The sequence below is a fragment of the Mus pahari genome, chromosome 5 (genome assembly GCF_900095145.1).
Source record: "Mus pahari chromosome 5, PAHARI_EIJ_v1.1, whole genome shotgun sequence".
In the NCBI taxonomy this organism is placed as follows: Eukaryota; Metazoa; Chordata; class Mammalia; order Rodentia; family Muridae; genus Mus; species Mus pahari.
The window spans coordinates 163,460,883-163,475,531 of record NC_034594.1 but is presented as its reverse complement, the minus strand read 5'-3'; the positions used below and the strand labels follow the sequence as shown (position 1 = coordinate 163,475,531).

General features: G+C 37.4%; 1 protein-coding gene across 2 annotated transcripts in view; it reads left to right on the top strand.

Moving 5' to 3' along the window:
• Dtl (denticleless E3 ubiquitin protein ligase homolog) overlaps positions 1–14,649 on the top strand; it is a 42,037-nt gene that overhangs the window by 14,734 nt on the left and 12,654 nt on the right. For both annotated transcript variants that reach the window (XM_021199298.2, XM_021199300.2), the window contains 7 exons: positions 376–441; positions 1,829–1,941; positions 5,019–5,092; positions 6,269–6,372; positions 6,590–6,694; positions 9,413–9,525; positions 14,365–14,454. In XM_021199298.2, the coding sequence (XP_021054957.1) occupies positions 376–441; positions 1,829–1,941; positions 5,019–5,092; positions 6,269–6,372; positions 6,590–6,694; positions 9,413–9,525; positions 14,365–14,454 (665 nt within the window). The remainder of the gene's footprint in view (positions 1–375; positions 442–1,828; positions 1,942–5,018; positions 5,093–6,268; positions 6,373–6,589; positions 6,695–9,412; positions 9,526–14,364; positions 14,455–14,649) is intronic.

Here is a 14,649-nt window from a genome sequence, read left to right as displayed (position 1 = left end):
CTTTTACCTAAAAAATAAAGCATTACAAATCAATGGAAGTTCCGTGTTCTATTCCATGCTGCTGCCTCTTCCATACCCAGAGGTAGTACTTTGACCTGCTAAGAAAGAGGACTTTTTGACGTTACTTATCTTAAAATAGGAAGATTAGTGCCTACCTACTAGATTGACTGGCAGCATTGAGGTAATGTGTGAAAACGGTGTAGAACTTAAGATATCTTAAGATAGTTCTCCTATGTGCTAACAATTGCTACGCTATCGTTTTCTTTAATCTCTGGTGCCAAATTCAGTACTTTTGGAGAATGTATTCTCTGGGAAATTTAAATGGAAATGTGTCTTTGATTAGTTTTACAACATCTTGATGACCTCTTCCCACAGCTGTATTCTGCACAGGTGGGAGAGATGGCAACATTATGATCTGGGACACCAGGTGTAACAAAAAAGGTAAGCTAGTTCTGTCTTAATTTTAATAAGTGCTTAATAAAATAAGATACTTAAAATAAAATGAAATGCTATTAATTTCATCTGATACCAGCAGGGGGCACTTGTGTTCCCAATCTTGCTCAATTCTCAAGGTAATTATTGCAAAGCTATTAATAGATGTTCTTAGTTTCATATTGTCTCTGAATTATAATTCTGTCTACCTAAATTATTGATAGAAGTAAAACTACGAATGCATAGTTCACTGAATAAAGGTTTGTTTGAGATGTTTTTGTTTGTTTTTAATTTTCCTTTTTCATCCTGACAAGATGGCTCATCAGATAAAAGTGCTATTCATCAAACCTCAACTATCCGAGTTCAGTTCCTACATGTAGAAGGACAGAACTCCCTCAAGTTGTCCTCTGACCTCCATACTCTGCCCTCATATTTTAAAAAAAAATTAATTTTGCCTTTTAAAAAAATCAGATTAAATTGAATATAAGCTTGTATTGTACATGGTGGTATTAAGAGAGATGGTCGTTAGTGTGTTTATTGTTGATTTATGTATTGATTTTAAAATGTTAAACTATTTTTGTAGAGCAGTTTTAATTTCATATCATTAAAGTGCAGAGAGTTCCATATATAATGAACACCTACACAGCCTTTCCAGTCATTCAGTTGGTACATTTTGCGGCTGGTAAGCATTGGCTCATACATAATTACCCCAAATTCATAATTTGTATCAGGGTTTATTTTTCATGTTACACGTGCTATGGATATTGGCAAATAGATGACATGTATCCACCATTGTACTATATAGAGAGAGGACTTTCATTGCCCTAAAATATGTCTGCCCTGTTGTTGTTACTTCCTCACGAAGCCTTGCTACCACTAATGGTTTGTTTTTTTAACTGTCTCCATGGTTTTCCAGATTTTCATAATTGGAGTCATGCCATATCTCATTTCTTTTTAGCACAGAATTATTCTTTGTGCAGGAATACCACATTGTATCCACTCATCCATTGAAGGATACCTTGATTGTTTGTGTTTTAGCCATTATGAATAAAACTGTATAACTATATCTGTTTTTCTTTCTTTGTGTGATTAAATTCACCATGGGCTCTTTGGGACTTTGGTTTCTTGTTTTGTTAAATTTTCATTTATTGTGTGTATACACATACCACAGCACATGTGGATCCATTCTCCCTTTTGAACATGTGAGTAGAGAATCAAATTCAGGTCATCAGGCTTGGCAACAAGTATCTTTACTGAGTCTCTTCGGGGTTTTTCAGCTTTGTTTTTTTATAGTAGTTAGTCAAAAAAAATCACAAAATTTTGACCATTATGTAAATGGTTAAATATTGCTTTCAGCTTGAAATCAGAAAACATTCAAATCTTTGGAACCTTTCAGATGGATTTTATAGACAAGTGAATCAAATCAGTGGAGCTCACAATGCTGCAGACAAGCAAACCCCTTCAAAGCCCAAGAAGAAACAAAATTCAAAAGGACTTGCTCCTTCTGTGGTAAGGTTTTAGAGAAATGTATGTGTGAATAGGTGGTGGTTGTTGTATTTGCTTGCTTTTGAGGCAAGATCTCTGTGCTTAGGCTGGCCTGGAATACATGATCTTTCTACCTTGGCCTGCCAAGTGATAGGACTATAGATGTGAGCCACCATTCATGACATGAGTGGTTCTAACAGTAGGGAGAATCAAATCTCTCTTTAAGGAATCTGTTAGGCGAAAAGATAGATGTTAACTCTTAATTTCTTTGGTATTAACTGTTTATAGTTTACTTAGCACCACTGTGATGGTTCTCAAACTCCAGTGGGAATAGGGAACATGGTAAAGATTCAGCTTTCTGAGTGTACATGCATTTGTTGTTATAAAAGGTGAAAAGGTAGTTTGTGTTATTTTTTTAATGAAAATAGGTAAGATGGATAGAGTTTTAGTTACTTCTAGATGTTTTAATCAGCTTACTGTAAACATGGTGATGAAATTCATACAACTTTAGTCTTAAATTTTTGGGGGTGCTTGCTAGATCTGGTAGATTGTTCTGTATTTATGACTTGTACATTTTTATTTTTATTTTTATTTTTTTTTTTTTAGAGAAACACCAAAGCACTCTCAGTCATTAAATGCTTAAGCAAAGACTGTAAAACAGGAACTACACTGGCTGGCAGGCCTGCTGCTAGTCCTACATACTATAGATAAGCACCAAGATCTCAGTCATATGGACTTGGGAGAAAAGAAGCAAGTCACTTTAAGTGATAGAAATATATTCAGAAGATTAAGGGAACTCTGGTGTTTGGGGCACAGTAGTTTGATGTAGAATAAACACAGGTGCAGCTTTTAAACCAGTACTTCTCAACCTGTGGGTCCCAACTCCCTTGAGGTTCACATCAGATAGCCTGTATATCAGATATTTATAATTTATAACAGCAAAATTACAGTTATAAAGTAACAATGAAAACTTTAAAGGGTAAAGGGCTCCACAACATGTGGAGAACTGTAATAAAGAGTTGTAACATTAGCAAGGTTGAGAACCACTGCTTTAAAACAATAAAGAAAAAAAAACAAAACTGAGTCATTACTAGCTACTTTAAACAAGCATCTTAACTGCAAAATCTTTTTTCAGTCTTCAAGAATGTGAGTTCACATTCTTAACCAAACAAAAGTGAATAAACTCACACTTGCAAAATGTTGTATCTCAAAAGAAGAGAATAACTGTTCCCTTTGATCTTATAGAAAGATGGGAGCCTTCAGAAATAAAATCTTCCTAAGATTGTTTAAGCCACACACCCCAGAACCCGTCCTCGGGTATGCATGATGCCTTGTTTAAGTCTCGTTTGGCTTCTTGCTCCCTATAGAGTGTAGGTCTGATCTCTTTCCCAACCTTTTGAGGATGGCCAGCAGCTCTGGGGGTGTTTTCCCCCTTTTCCTGGATATAGCCCAGTGAGTCACTTGGTAGCTGGTGTTGTTGGGGTGGGGAATTGCTGTGTTTCTGGAGCATGAGTAGATGCTTCTTACATCATTGAGGGCATCATGAGGCATGTGGGAAGTCAAGTTCAGCTTATAAGACCCCCCCCCAACCCATCAGCAGCCTTGCCTTTTTGCAATATATGGATCAGGCATGCCAGCAAATAAGACCATTTTAGGCCCTGACCTTGATGCAGTTTACCACCCATACATCGTGTGTATGGCTGTGCTGCTGTAGTCATATGTGTAGTAGACAGAAGCTCGAAACATGACCAGAGTACATCCTCTTTCTAGAAAAGAAAGTGGCCATTAATCTCATTAATGCAGTTTTCTGATATTCCTATATGTGAAGTCTGAATAAATACTTAGGGGGCAGTGTAACTACTAAGCTATTGTGTCTGAACAGTGTTTTCTTCAATCCATACTCTCTCTGTGGGGGGACCAGATGACATTGAAATGTCAAATTTCATTGAATTCCAAGAGAACTTGTGAGGGAGTAGCATTTAGGAGATAAAATTCCCCTAACCAGCGCCTTTTCTGCACATGTAACTGAACATACAGCAGCATTTTCTGGTGAATCAGGCCCAGTTCTCTCCTACCATGTGGATTGTGAATATTGAACTCAGTTCTTCACACTTGGGAACAGGTGTCATGCTTACTGAAAGAAGCATCTTACCCAACTAGGGAAATTTTTACCTTTTTGTAAGTGTGGTTTTGTTTGTTTGGTTTCGTTTTGTTTTGTTTTGTTTTGTTTTTGTTTGAGACAGGATCTCTAAATAGCCTAGCTGACCTGGAACTTATTATGTAAACCAGGCTGGGCTTGAACTCACAAGAGATTTATTTACCTGCCTCTCCTCCAACCTGCTAAGTCTAAAGGAATGCACCACCATGCCCTGCCTTTGTTTTAATAAATTAAAAAAAATAATATGGGGCTGGTGAGATGGCACAGTGGGTAAGAACACCCGACTGCTCTTCCAAAGGTCTGGAGTTCAAATCCCAGCAACCACATGGTGGCTCACAACCATCTGTAACAAGATCTGACGCCCTCTCCTAGAGTGTCTGAAGACAGCTACAGTGTACTTACGTATAATAAATAAAAAAAAATAATATATATTCTTTTCCCCTTTCCCTTTACTCTTGCCTTCTACCCCTCCCTGGTCTCTCATTCATGGCTTCTCTGTCTTTGTCATTGTTGCATACACACATATGCATACATGCCTAAATATATAAATACAATATGTATATATAGATATAACATGTTGTGTTTATTTAGTATCTGACTTCAGGGATGAGCACATGGTATGGAATAACTGGGCGGGGGGCTTCCTTTCTGGAGGATACTATTTTTCCTGCTCTCAGCAGCCCTTCATTGTTTATAGTTGTTTGTCTATGTGTGGGGCCCTGGAAGGTTCCCTCTCCCATGTTAGCTTGTGTATTAGTATACTGCTTTGGGTCTTGTTTAGGCAACCATATTGTTAAGATATTATTGGTGAAGCTTCCTGGCTTTCTTAAGAGACAGTCTCAGAGCAGCTTCAGAAAAGCTAGTGTCAAGTACCTTGTTAAGTACCCTGGTGAAGCTGTGATGCCCAAAACAGAATTTCCTTTTTTCTTTCTTGTGCTATTAGGATTCCCAGCAGAGTGTTACTGTGGTCCTCTTTCAGGATGAGAATACATTAGCCTCAGCAGGAGCCGTGGATGGGTAAAAGACTATTTCTTCTGCTTTTCACCCCACTGCCTTTGTGAGCTATGGTAGTACCTAATCCCATTGAAGTAGTTATGTATGTGCCTTATTTTAGACACAGTGGGTGCTAGAGCTGGGAAGAAGTTTACAGGTCACACTGGAACATAAAAATTGAGATAATACATGTGCACATTGCCTCTAGCACATAGCAGTATCTGCTGCTACAGGGTGGGTAGCTTGCTTGGGATATAAACAGTAAAGTTAAGGCCTATGTACTTCATGTACATGTTATCTACATACTGATGGCCAAGTGAGTCTGCAGTGCTTGTTCATTTGTTCTTTTCTCTACAGAGTACTGCAAAAATAGAATGTTTATGCACAGGGATTCTTTACATGTATATCTTTGCCTATTTCCAGTTATAAATACAACTCTGTATTCAAGTTTTTAATTTAAAAAATGTCTTACTAAAGGTACTTATATGGTAAATGTGTAGTCTAGAAAACCCACAAAGTAAAAGTAAAGAGCAAGACAATTATCCAAATAGGAAAAGTGAAAAAGGTTTTCCTCTTTCACAGGAGAATGTGTTTAGTTAAGGAGTTATGTATAGAAATAAAGCATGGGGTGTACACCCTGTATTTCTGGGGATATATGTAGTCTTACAGGTTAGGAAGTGTTTGTTTTTTTTTTTTCTAGAAGAACAATGGAGCAATGACTATCGACATCTGACCTCTGTCTTCCTTTTCCCGCTGCCCTGGGATAAGTGTCAGTGACTCATCACTGGGTCACATCACATCTGTTTCCGTTTGTACGAACTATAAGCTTGATGTTGGAAACAATTGTATGAAATAGTTAAATTGGATTCCAGTGAGTTGTCCTCTGTACCTGGGCAGTGTGCCAGAGGACATAGATTAAAAGTCATTTTACACTCGTGTAAGTAACATTGTTAGGATAGGTGTAGACTAGAGAGAGAGTCAAACCACCCTTTCCCAGGCTCACATGAGACCATCTGCGTATCAGATGTTTACATTATGATTTGTAACAGTAGCAAAATTACAATTGTGAAATAGCCATGAAAATAATTCTATGGTTGGGAGTCACCACAACATGCGGAATTGTATTAAAGGGCCATAGCATTAAGAAGGTTGAGAACCACTGCTCTACATGGTTTATGAAGTACTTGTCTTGGTTTTTAGAATAATCAAAGTCTGGGATTTACGCAAGAATTACACTGCTTATCGACAAGAACCCATAGCATCCAAGTCTTTCCTGTACCCAGGAACCAGCACTCGAAAACTAGGTAAGCCTTTGTAGAATTTGGGATGAAATGAATTTTCCTTAGAAATCAAAAAGAATTAAAGTGTTAATATAAGGCTAATTTCAGCAAAAACTTGAGAAACAGTTAAGGGTATGGATGTAAAGATAAAAATCTTAATTTTTGATTTCTTTATATTTTTGAAACTGTTTTTGGCCCCACACTTTAACCTCACTGACAGTCTATTATTAACTTCTCTCAGGATACTCGAGTTTGGTTTTAGACTCTACAGGCTCTACTTTATTTGCTAACTGCACAGATGACAACATCTATATGTTCAATATGACTGGCTTAAAGACTTCTCCCGGTAAGTTGTTATTCAAATTCTCTTATCAGGAAACTTATATTTGCTCTTTTGTTAATGATATGACTATTGAAATCTTTCCTCAAAAGACAAAATCAGCTAGGAAATCTAGCTCTTGTACTTGTCTGGTGATCTAGGTTCAATCCCTTCAATCCCTAGTGCAACCAAAAAAAAAAAAAAAAAAAAGGAAAGGAAAGAAGAAGAAGAAGAATACTTTATGGCCTGGAAAGATGGCTTAGTTGGCAAAGTGCTTGCCACACAGACCTGAGGACCTGAGTTTAATTCACATCACTAACACCCACATGTAATCTCTGCTGGGGAAGCTCTGGGAGACTCCTGGGGCGTATGGATGGCGAGCTACTCTAGTAGAATTGGTGAGCTTCGGGTCCAGTGAGACTTATCTAGAGTTGGAGAAGGAAGACACCAGGTATCTTTGACCTCTGGCCTCCACGTGGTGTATATACGGCTCACAGGTCACACATACAAGATGTAATCTACTCCTGGTTCATTATTAAGTGTATACTATTTTATGTATACTTTCCTATAATGTAGTACCAAAAGTCTTGAGTTTAGTTTGCCTTTCTGCAATTTTAAAATAGTTCTTGTGGATAGGTTTGTTTTTTAGAATGCTAGCTAGGTGTGTTGACACAGGCTTAGTCCTAGCACTCAGGTAACAGAGATAGGTGGATCCCTGAGTTTAAGGATGACCGGACTACATGATAAAAAGACCTTGTGCCATGTCAAAAACAAAATGAGAGAGTTAAATGTATGTGTAAACTTTGCTTGGTGATTACTTGCCTTTTCACAACTTTGGAAAGGACAAGGACTTCATGCTTGTGATTTTTGTTTTCAATTCACAGTATTGTAATGTACTAATAATTATATCCCATGCTCAGTTTAGCATAGAAAAATTAAGTTGAAGCCAGGCATAAGACTGCATGCTTAAAATCTCAGTGTTTGGGAGACTGAGGCAGGAGGATTAGGAGTTCAAGGCCATCTTAAGCTGCCTCAGAACAACAGCAAATCAAAGTGAGTTAATTATAATAAAAGCCGCCATTGGATTTTAGACTTTTTGCCATATCTGAAACATTTGCAATGTGCTTTATACCACCTTTTCCTAGACCAGCAGAGAGCAATAAAAACAGGTTTAGTCTCAGTTAATGGTTGCCCACACGTTTTATCCCAGCCCTTGATAAGCAGAGGCAGGCAAATCTTTTGAGTCCAAGGCCAGTCTGGTCTACAGAGTGCAGGACAGCCAAGACTACACAGAGAAATCTGTCTTGAAAAATAAACAAAAAAATGTGGTTAGTAGGAAATTCAATTTATAATTTTCTGTTCATAGTTCAATGCAGAAGATAAATAACTTCAGTTTTGAAGCAGTGCTCAGAATGAAGGAACTTCTATTTTGCAAGTCTTTATCATAGTGAGGGGTTTTGTTGTTGTTGAGTGTTGTATCTGTGTGTACAGTTAAAGGCTATTGAGCCATAGTGTAGGTACTGGGAATTGAACCCGGGACCTCTAGAAAAGCAGTCAGTGCTCTTAACTCTGAAAAGCAATTTTTGGTTTTGTTTTTATTTAAAAGGTATAAATACAAAGTATTTTTTTCTCCCAGTGTATTTTTTAAATGGTATTGATGGTCTAGTAAGAAACTTAACCCTGGCCAGGCGTGGTGGCGCACGCCTTTAATCCCAATACTCGGGAGGCAGAGGCAGGCGGATTTCTGAGTTCGAGGACAGCCAGGGCTATAGAGAAACCCTGTCTCGAAAAACCAAAAAGAAAGAAAGAAACCTAACCCTGATGAAGCAATTTACAGATGAGCATATATTGTGCCCCTCTAGATTCATCTATCACTCAGCCTGTTAAAGAGTTAGATTTTTAAAAAAAAAAAAATCCAGATGGATCTCTGAGTTCCAGGACACCCAGGGCTACACACAAATCCTGTCTTAAAATGCCAAAAATAAAATAATAATAAACAACTTTGGCATGTCAGCCAGAATTCAGTTTTCACTTATTTTTACCTTTTCATGCAACAAATATTTGAGGTTTTATTCTGTTTAAAGTACTACAGTCTAGGAAAAGTGAGACGTACCCTCGAAGCTCACAGTCTTGGTGGTAAGCCCTATAGGATAAGATAGGATTAGGCATCCTGCCTTCTTTTTTATTTTTTTAACTTATTTTATTAGATATTTTCTTCATTTACATTTCAAATGCTATCCCGAATGTCCTCTATACCCTCCCCCCACCATGCTCCCCACCCACCCATCTGCATTCTTTTTCATGACATTGTCATATGACATTGGTCAATTCCATAGCAAGTTTATGTTGAGTTAGGTAGATTGGATCTAATACAAATCTTTTTTGTTTGTTTGTTTTTTGTTTTTTGAGACAGGGTTTCTCTATATAGCCCTGGCTGTCCTGGAACTCACTTTGAAGACCAGGCTGGCCTTGAACTCAGAAATCCTCCTGCCTCTGCCTCCCGAGTGCTGGGATTAAAGGCTTGCGCCACCATGCCCGACTACAAACCTTATTTTTAATATGTTATATCTTATGTTATATCTTTAATATGTATATCTTATGTTTTATTTTGTTCTGTCTTGGCACTTGCTTCCCTATTATTTGGTAACGTAAGTTGAGACAGTAATAAGACTTGTATGTTTTGTGTGTGCATTCATTGGAATGGAAATGATAGTAGCCAAGTAATTTTGGTTTTCTCCCTGGCAGTGGCTGTCTTCAATGGACACCAGAACTCTACCTTTTATGTAAAATCAAGTCTTAGTCCAGATGACCAGTTTTTGATCAGTGGTTCAAGTGACGAAGCTGCCTACATTTGGAAGGTGAGTTGTTAAATCCCCACACACATAGAAGGCTGTGGCCCAGTGTGAGGTTCACACAGCACAAGCACACACTGCTGACTTTTTCCATGAAGTGTTTGCAAGGTCACTTGCTATGCACTTCCTTTTATAAATAGTGCCATGTACCAAAAAGAAAAGTTGCCAGAGGTGGGGCATTCTCCTGCTGGACAAGTTGTCAGGAGATGGAGAATTCTGAAAAGTGGTCAGAACCTTCGATGCTGTCGCTTCTTGGAAATTATGTACACTGCCCCTTCTGTTCCACATTGTCAGACTCTTCCTTAGGTATCTGTCAGTTTCATGTAAACAGTTGCTCACAACTGTTGGTATAACTCTTCCTTATTCTTTTTTCTTACATCAATATCTAGCCTTCAGGCTATTAACAGGTATTTTTAATACAATTAATAGTATTGTTTAATATTTCCTTATTTTATAGATTTTCCATTACTATTTAGTAAGTGAATATATGCTTCTTAAAATCCATATTTTGCATACCCCTATTCTAAAGCAACTGCCATAAGCCAAGAAACTTAAATGATGTTAATGGAAAGATATTTTAAAAGCACCATCTCATGGTTCTATGACTCAGTTCTGAAATCGCTCCACCCAGCTCGCTAAGTTCCCACTTGTTGGTCGCTACCATGACAGCCCCAGGCTTCCAAATTCCCGCAGCCTTTTGGAGTGCACTTCTTACAAACCCACACTTTGCCACTGTACCTTTCTCTCTGGAACCCAGTTGAGTTGCCACATGAAGGAAAGCACCACACAAACTTAGTTCAGAATCAACAGGTAACTCAATCACTGGGTGCAGCATCTAGCATCCTAATTTGTGAGCCACTCTAAGTTAAATCCTCCAGTAGCAGATCCCAAGGGATAAACAGGGGCAGCAACCCCACTCCATCCCAGCTACATTTTGGCCTCATCATCTCCAGTCCACCAGCCATCTTTCCACTTCTGCTTCCCCTTTTCCACTCTAGAAGTCCCATCTACTTCTCACCCAGTGATTGGTCCCCTGAAATCTTTATTCATTAGGGGAAGATTCTGCCACAGAAAAAAGTCCTGGGGGGAGTGCAGAAGTTGTTGCAAGAATGACATGGTCCTCACAGACATCTTCTAGTGACAGTCTCCCCAGTAGTCACAAGATAGAGATGCCAATCTGGCCAAAGCAGTTGTGTTAGTTGTGTTCCCTAACATGAATCTTTGCTGTTGGAGTTTTAATGAAATTTTTCTTATGAGTATATATTTGAGACTCCCATCTTACAAAACTGCCTTTTACCTGCTTTCTTTATTCTTCCTGAAGTTGTATGCTGTCTCTACTTATATTACTAATGCAAATGCTTCTCTTACATTTAAAATTTTGAGTTTCATAGTTTTGTTCTTTGTATTTTATTTTTTCCCTCACTGTCTTACTGCATTTATTTCTCTAAACTCCCAACTTAGTTACAGAATTTCATTCATTCTACAACAAGTCTGTCATTTGAGGTTTCTTTCTTGAAAGAAAACCACGAACTGAAAATTTAGATGTATCATATAACATAATAGAATGGCCAATTCCATATGTAAATGCTAGATTAAAATATTCAAGCAAAAATACATATATGCCAACCATTGTTTTAAGCCATTTAGATAAGTTATTTAATTATAATTATACATAATTATATATGTAAACATATACATAAAAATTTTCTTGCTGATTCCTTACATTTCTCTAGCATGGGATTTTTAAATGTTGTATTTGACTAGTGAGAATTGAGGTGGTGCACACTAAGTATTTGTTGGGGTTTCTTGCCCATTAGAAATCTTGTGACCTCCACATATATGGGTGACCCTTACTAAATTCTCAGGTTTGGTTCCACATCACCATTGAATGGCATGGTTCAGACAGGATGTTCTGCCTGTCTTCACATAGCTCAGTGTGCAGGCCCTGATATTTGAGATCTTGGCAAACTTGCTGCCTCTAAACTTGAATTTGCCCAGTGAGATGGCTCATTTTCTCTTTTCCATTATTAAAGGAAGGAGGAGTTTAAACAGGGTTCCATGTATGCTTAGTGTCCCCACCACTGGGGATCTATGCTAAAGCCCTTGCATAATGAAAGAACAAAAGAAAAGAGTTTTATATCTTCGGGCAAAAGAGAATCGCCTAAATGGAAATGGACTAAATCTGTGGACTCTGATACTAAGGCCCAACATTCTAAAAAGACAAACAGTGAACGCTCCACTTTTTAATTTCCTACCCCTCGTTCTACTCTCTTCCCCCACCTGTTTCTGATACAGCCACTGAATAGTATTGAAGTGGATATAAATAAACTCATTTGGCATGGCCATTCTACCGCTGACTGGCGGAACACCAAGCTTGACACTTTAGGAAGTGTAAATGATCTCATGGCAAAAATAAAGACTAGACTTGGTTTCCAATTGGGCATAGTAAGGAGATTTTTTTTTTTTTTTTTTTTGAGGAAAAGTGCTGATGGATTTTTTTTCCCCTGTATGCTTAAGTTCTCAAAGTGCCTTCTGGGGTCTAAGGGTGAGAGTCATTTACTTGAAGAGGTCCCTCAGGATTTTAGCTCTATGATTCCTTGTATCTTTAACATTCTATAGAAAATAGTGTGTATAAGAGGACTGTTTCTGTGTTGACCACCCCATAGAGTTTAGGTGGTTTTCAGTTTTGTTTTGTTTTAACTTTAAATTAGTTTCCTTCCTACTCAAAAGGGAAGACATGAAATCAAATAATTATACTAATGGTTTTTATAATAAATTTAAGTTAAACTTAATTGGAAAAACCAATTCAAAGCCATTTGAGATTCATGAGAAAAATTAATCCTGGTTAAAGTACTCTAAGAAAGTGCCCTAAGATAGTTCTTAGCTGTCTAAGCCCTGTTACCAAAGTTCACAAAAACCTTACAGCATTTGGCTTCTGTTTCTTCCCCTTTTTACTAAAACAGAGTTTAGGAGTTGGGTAAAAATCTCCTTACAGTTCAGAGTATAGTAAGATGTTAGAGTACTTGCCTAGCATATGCAAAGCCCTGCATTTGATTCCCCAGCATCACCAAATAATTCTTTTGTATTATTGTATATAATTCAGTTTAGTCACTATATTTTTTTCTCCTTGTGGATGTTTGCCTATTTAAGATATTTTATATCAATAATATCACATAAAATATGGCATTTTGTGTCTGACTTTCATTTACTATGTTCTCCACGTTTGGGCAAGTTGCACGTTGCTTCAGTACTTCTAAGGCTAAAGAGTGTTCTATTTTATAGGCAAAATATTTTTTATCTGCTTACCACTTGATAGTCATTTTAAATGTTCGGAATTGTTTTACTGTATTATTAAAATTCTGCTGTCACCATTTGTATGTTTTTGCTGGAGCATATTTTTATTGCTCCCAGTACATATAAGAGTATACATCTTAAGAATAGGTCATACTTAATTACACATTTTTTTTAAAGTACCTTCTACCTATTTTTTGATCCCATGTAAGTACCTGGTTTATGAATTCAGTGAATAAATGCTGACTTTATTGCTATTTATACTGCTCTATGAGTTTTTATAGGGGTCTTTTTTCTTTAAGCCTGTAGAAAAGTTCAGAACTGGGTACTTTCTGTTGACAGGCACTTAGTTTTTCTTAAAACGTTTAATATTTTGTGTATGTAGTTAGGTTCTCCTAGGTAAACCCTAACTTAGAAACTAAGGACTGAACAGGGTCATAGACTAATATGAAGAAATGTTTTACCAGAGATGCTCACACACGTGTAAGCTTTCTTTGTGTCTTGAGTAAAGAGAAACCTAGTGGATTAGGGTCATCACAAATAGGAAGAATTCCTGGCTGATGGGTTAGTAAGAAACCATCTTTTAATGTCCTTTATAAGGTGTATTTTTCTGTGAAGGAATGACTTATAGTCTATGGCATTGTAGGAATGATCTATGTATCTGTTAATACATTTAACTTTTAATTTAATGAGGCAAATTAGAGTATATTCTTTGTTTTTGTGGTTTTAATCATTGTACATTTGCCTCATAGCAGAGAAAAGAGTGGTAATGATTGAGTTAGATAACCTTATAAACCAGTGTCGATTATCTTAGCTGTAATCTGAAGAATCTGTTAAGCTGACTTAGTCATTGTCACAAGTATTCTTTCCAAAGTTGCCTCCTTCATACAAATGATCCATGATTCAGAACCTCAGGAAAATAGAGAATGTGTTCACCATGCACCTTGCTTTTCAAATACATCTATTAATAATAGTGAGCTTGTACTCTATTATGCTGGGGCTCCTGTGTGCTTTAAAATATATTGATAACTTTGGAAAGAATTGACTGTACAATGCTATCAAGTACCTATCACTGAAAGTATCCAATAATAAGAAAAAGTTTGAATGAAAAAGTATAAATTGTAGCTCATGTTCCTTCCTTCAAATTGAAGGTTTATCCAATTCAAAATGAAAGGATGATGGGTTTTGGTCATAGTCAGTGTGTCTTGCACCTTTCTTCTTATCCTAAAAGAGCTAGTTGCCCATTACAGGTTCCTTCAGGATTCAGCTGATTCCCATAGTCCTGGAAGTGGCTGACTATAGAAGATTTGGATGTAACTACTATGTAAAAGCAGAACTGGGTTGAAGAGCAGTACCTAGAACTGAACTTCAGTGCTCAGTGGCTGAGAGACAGTACCACAATTGCATTTTAATTTAAATAAGAGCCAGCAGCTGTTTGAACCTTTGACTGTTGAACTTTATTAGCAACCCTAAAGCCTAAGATGTAGTCAAGGAGGCTCTGGCCTCTATGGGGGAGCAAACACCGTTCTGACTTGCTCTCTTTGGTTTGGCTAGGTTTCCATGCCCTGGCACCCTCCTACTGTGCTCCTGGGTCATTCTCAAGAGGTCACGTCTGTGTGCTGGTGTCCATCAGACTTCACCAAGGTTTGTGGATGAGTCTTCCTTCATAACTGATTTTAAAAAGTGGATCCCAGATTTGCATGTTTTCCCACAGTTTATTTCAAATGATCAGACTTTTATGTTTAGACATTTAAAAGAATCCAGAATATATTTCACATGTGAATCATAGCACACACTTTCTCCTTGCTTTTTCTTACCAATATGAGAAACCATTATATT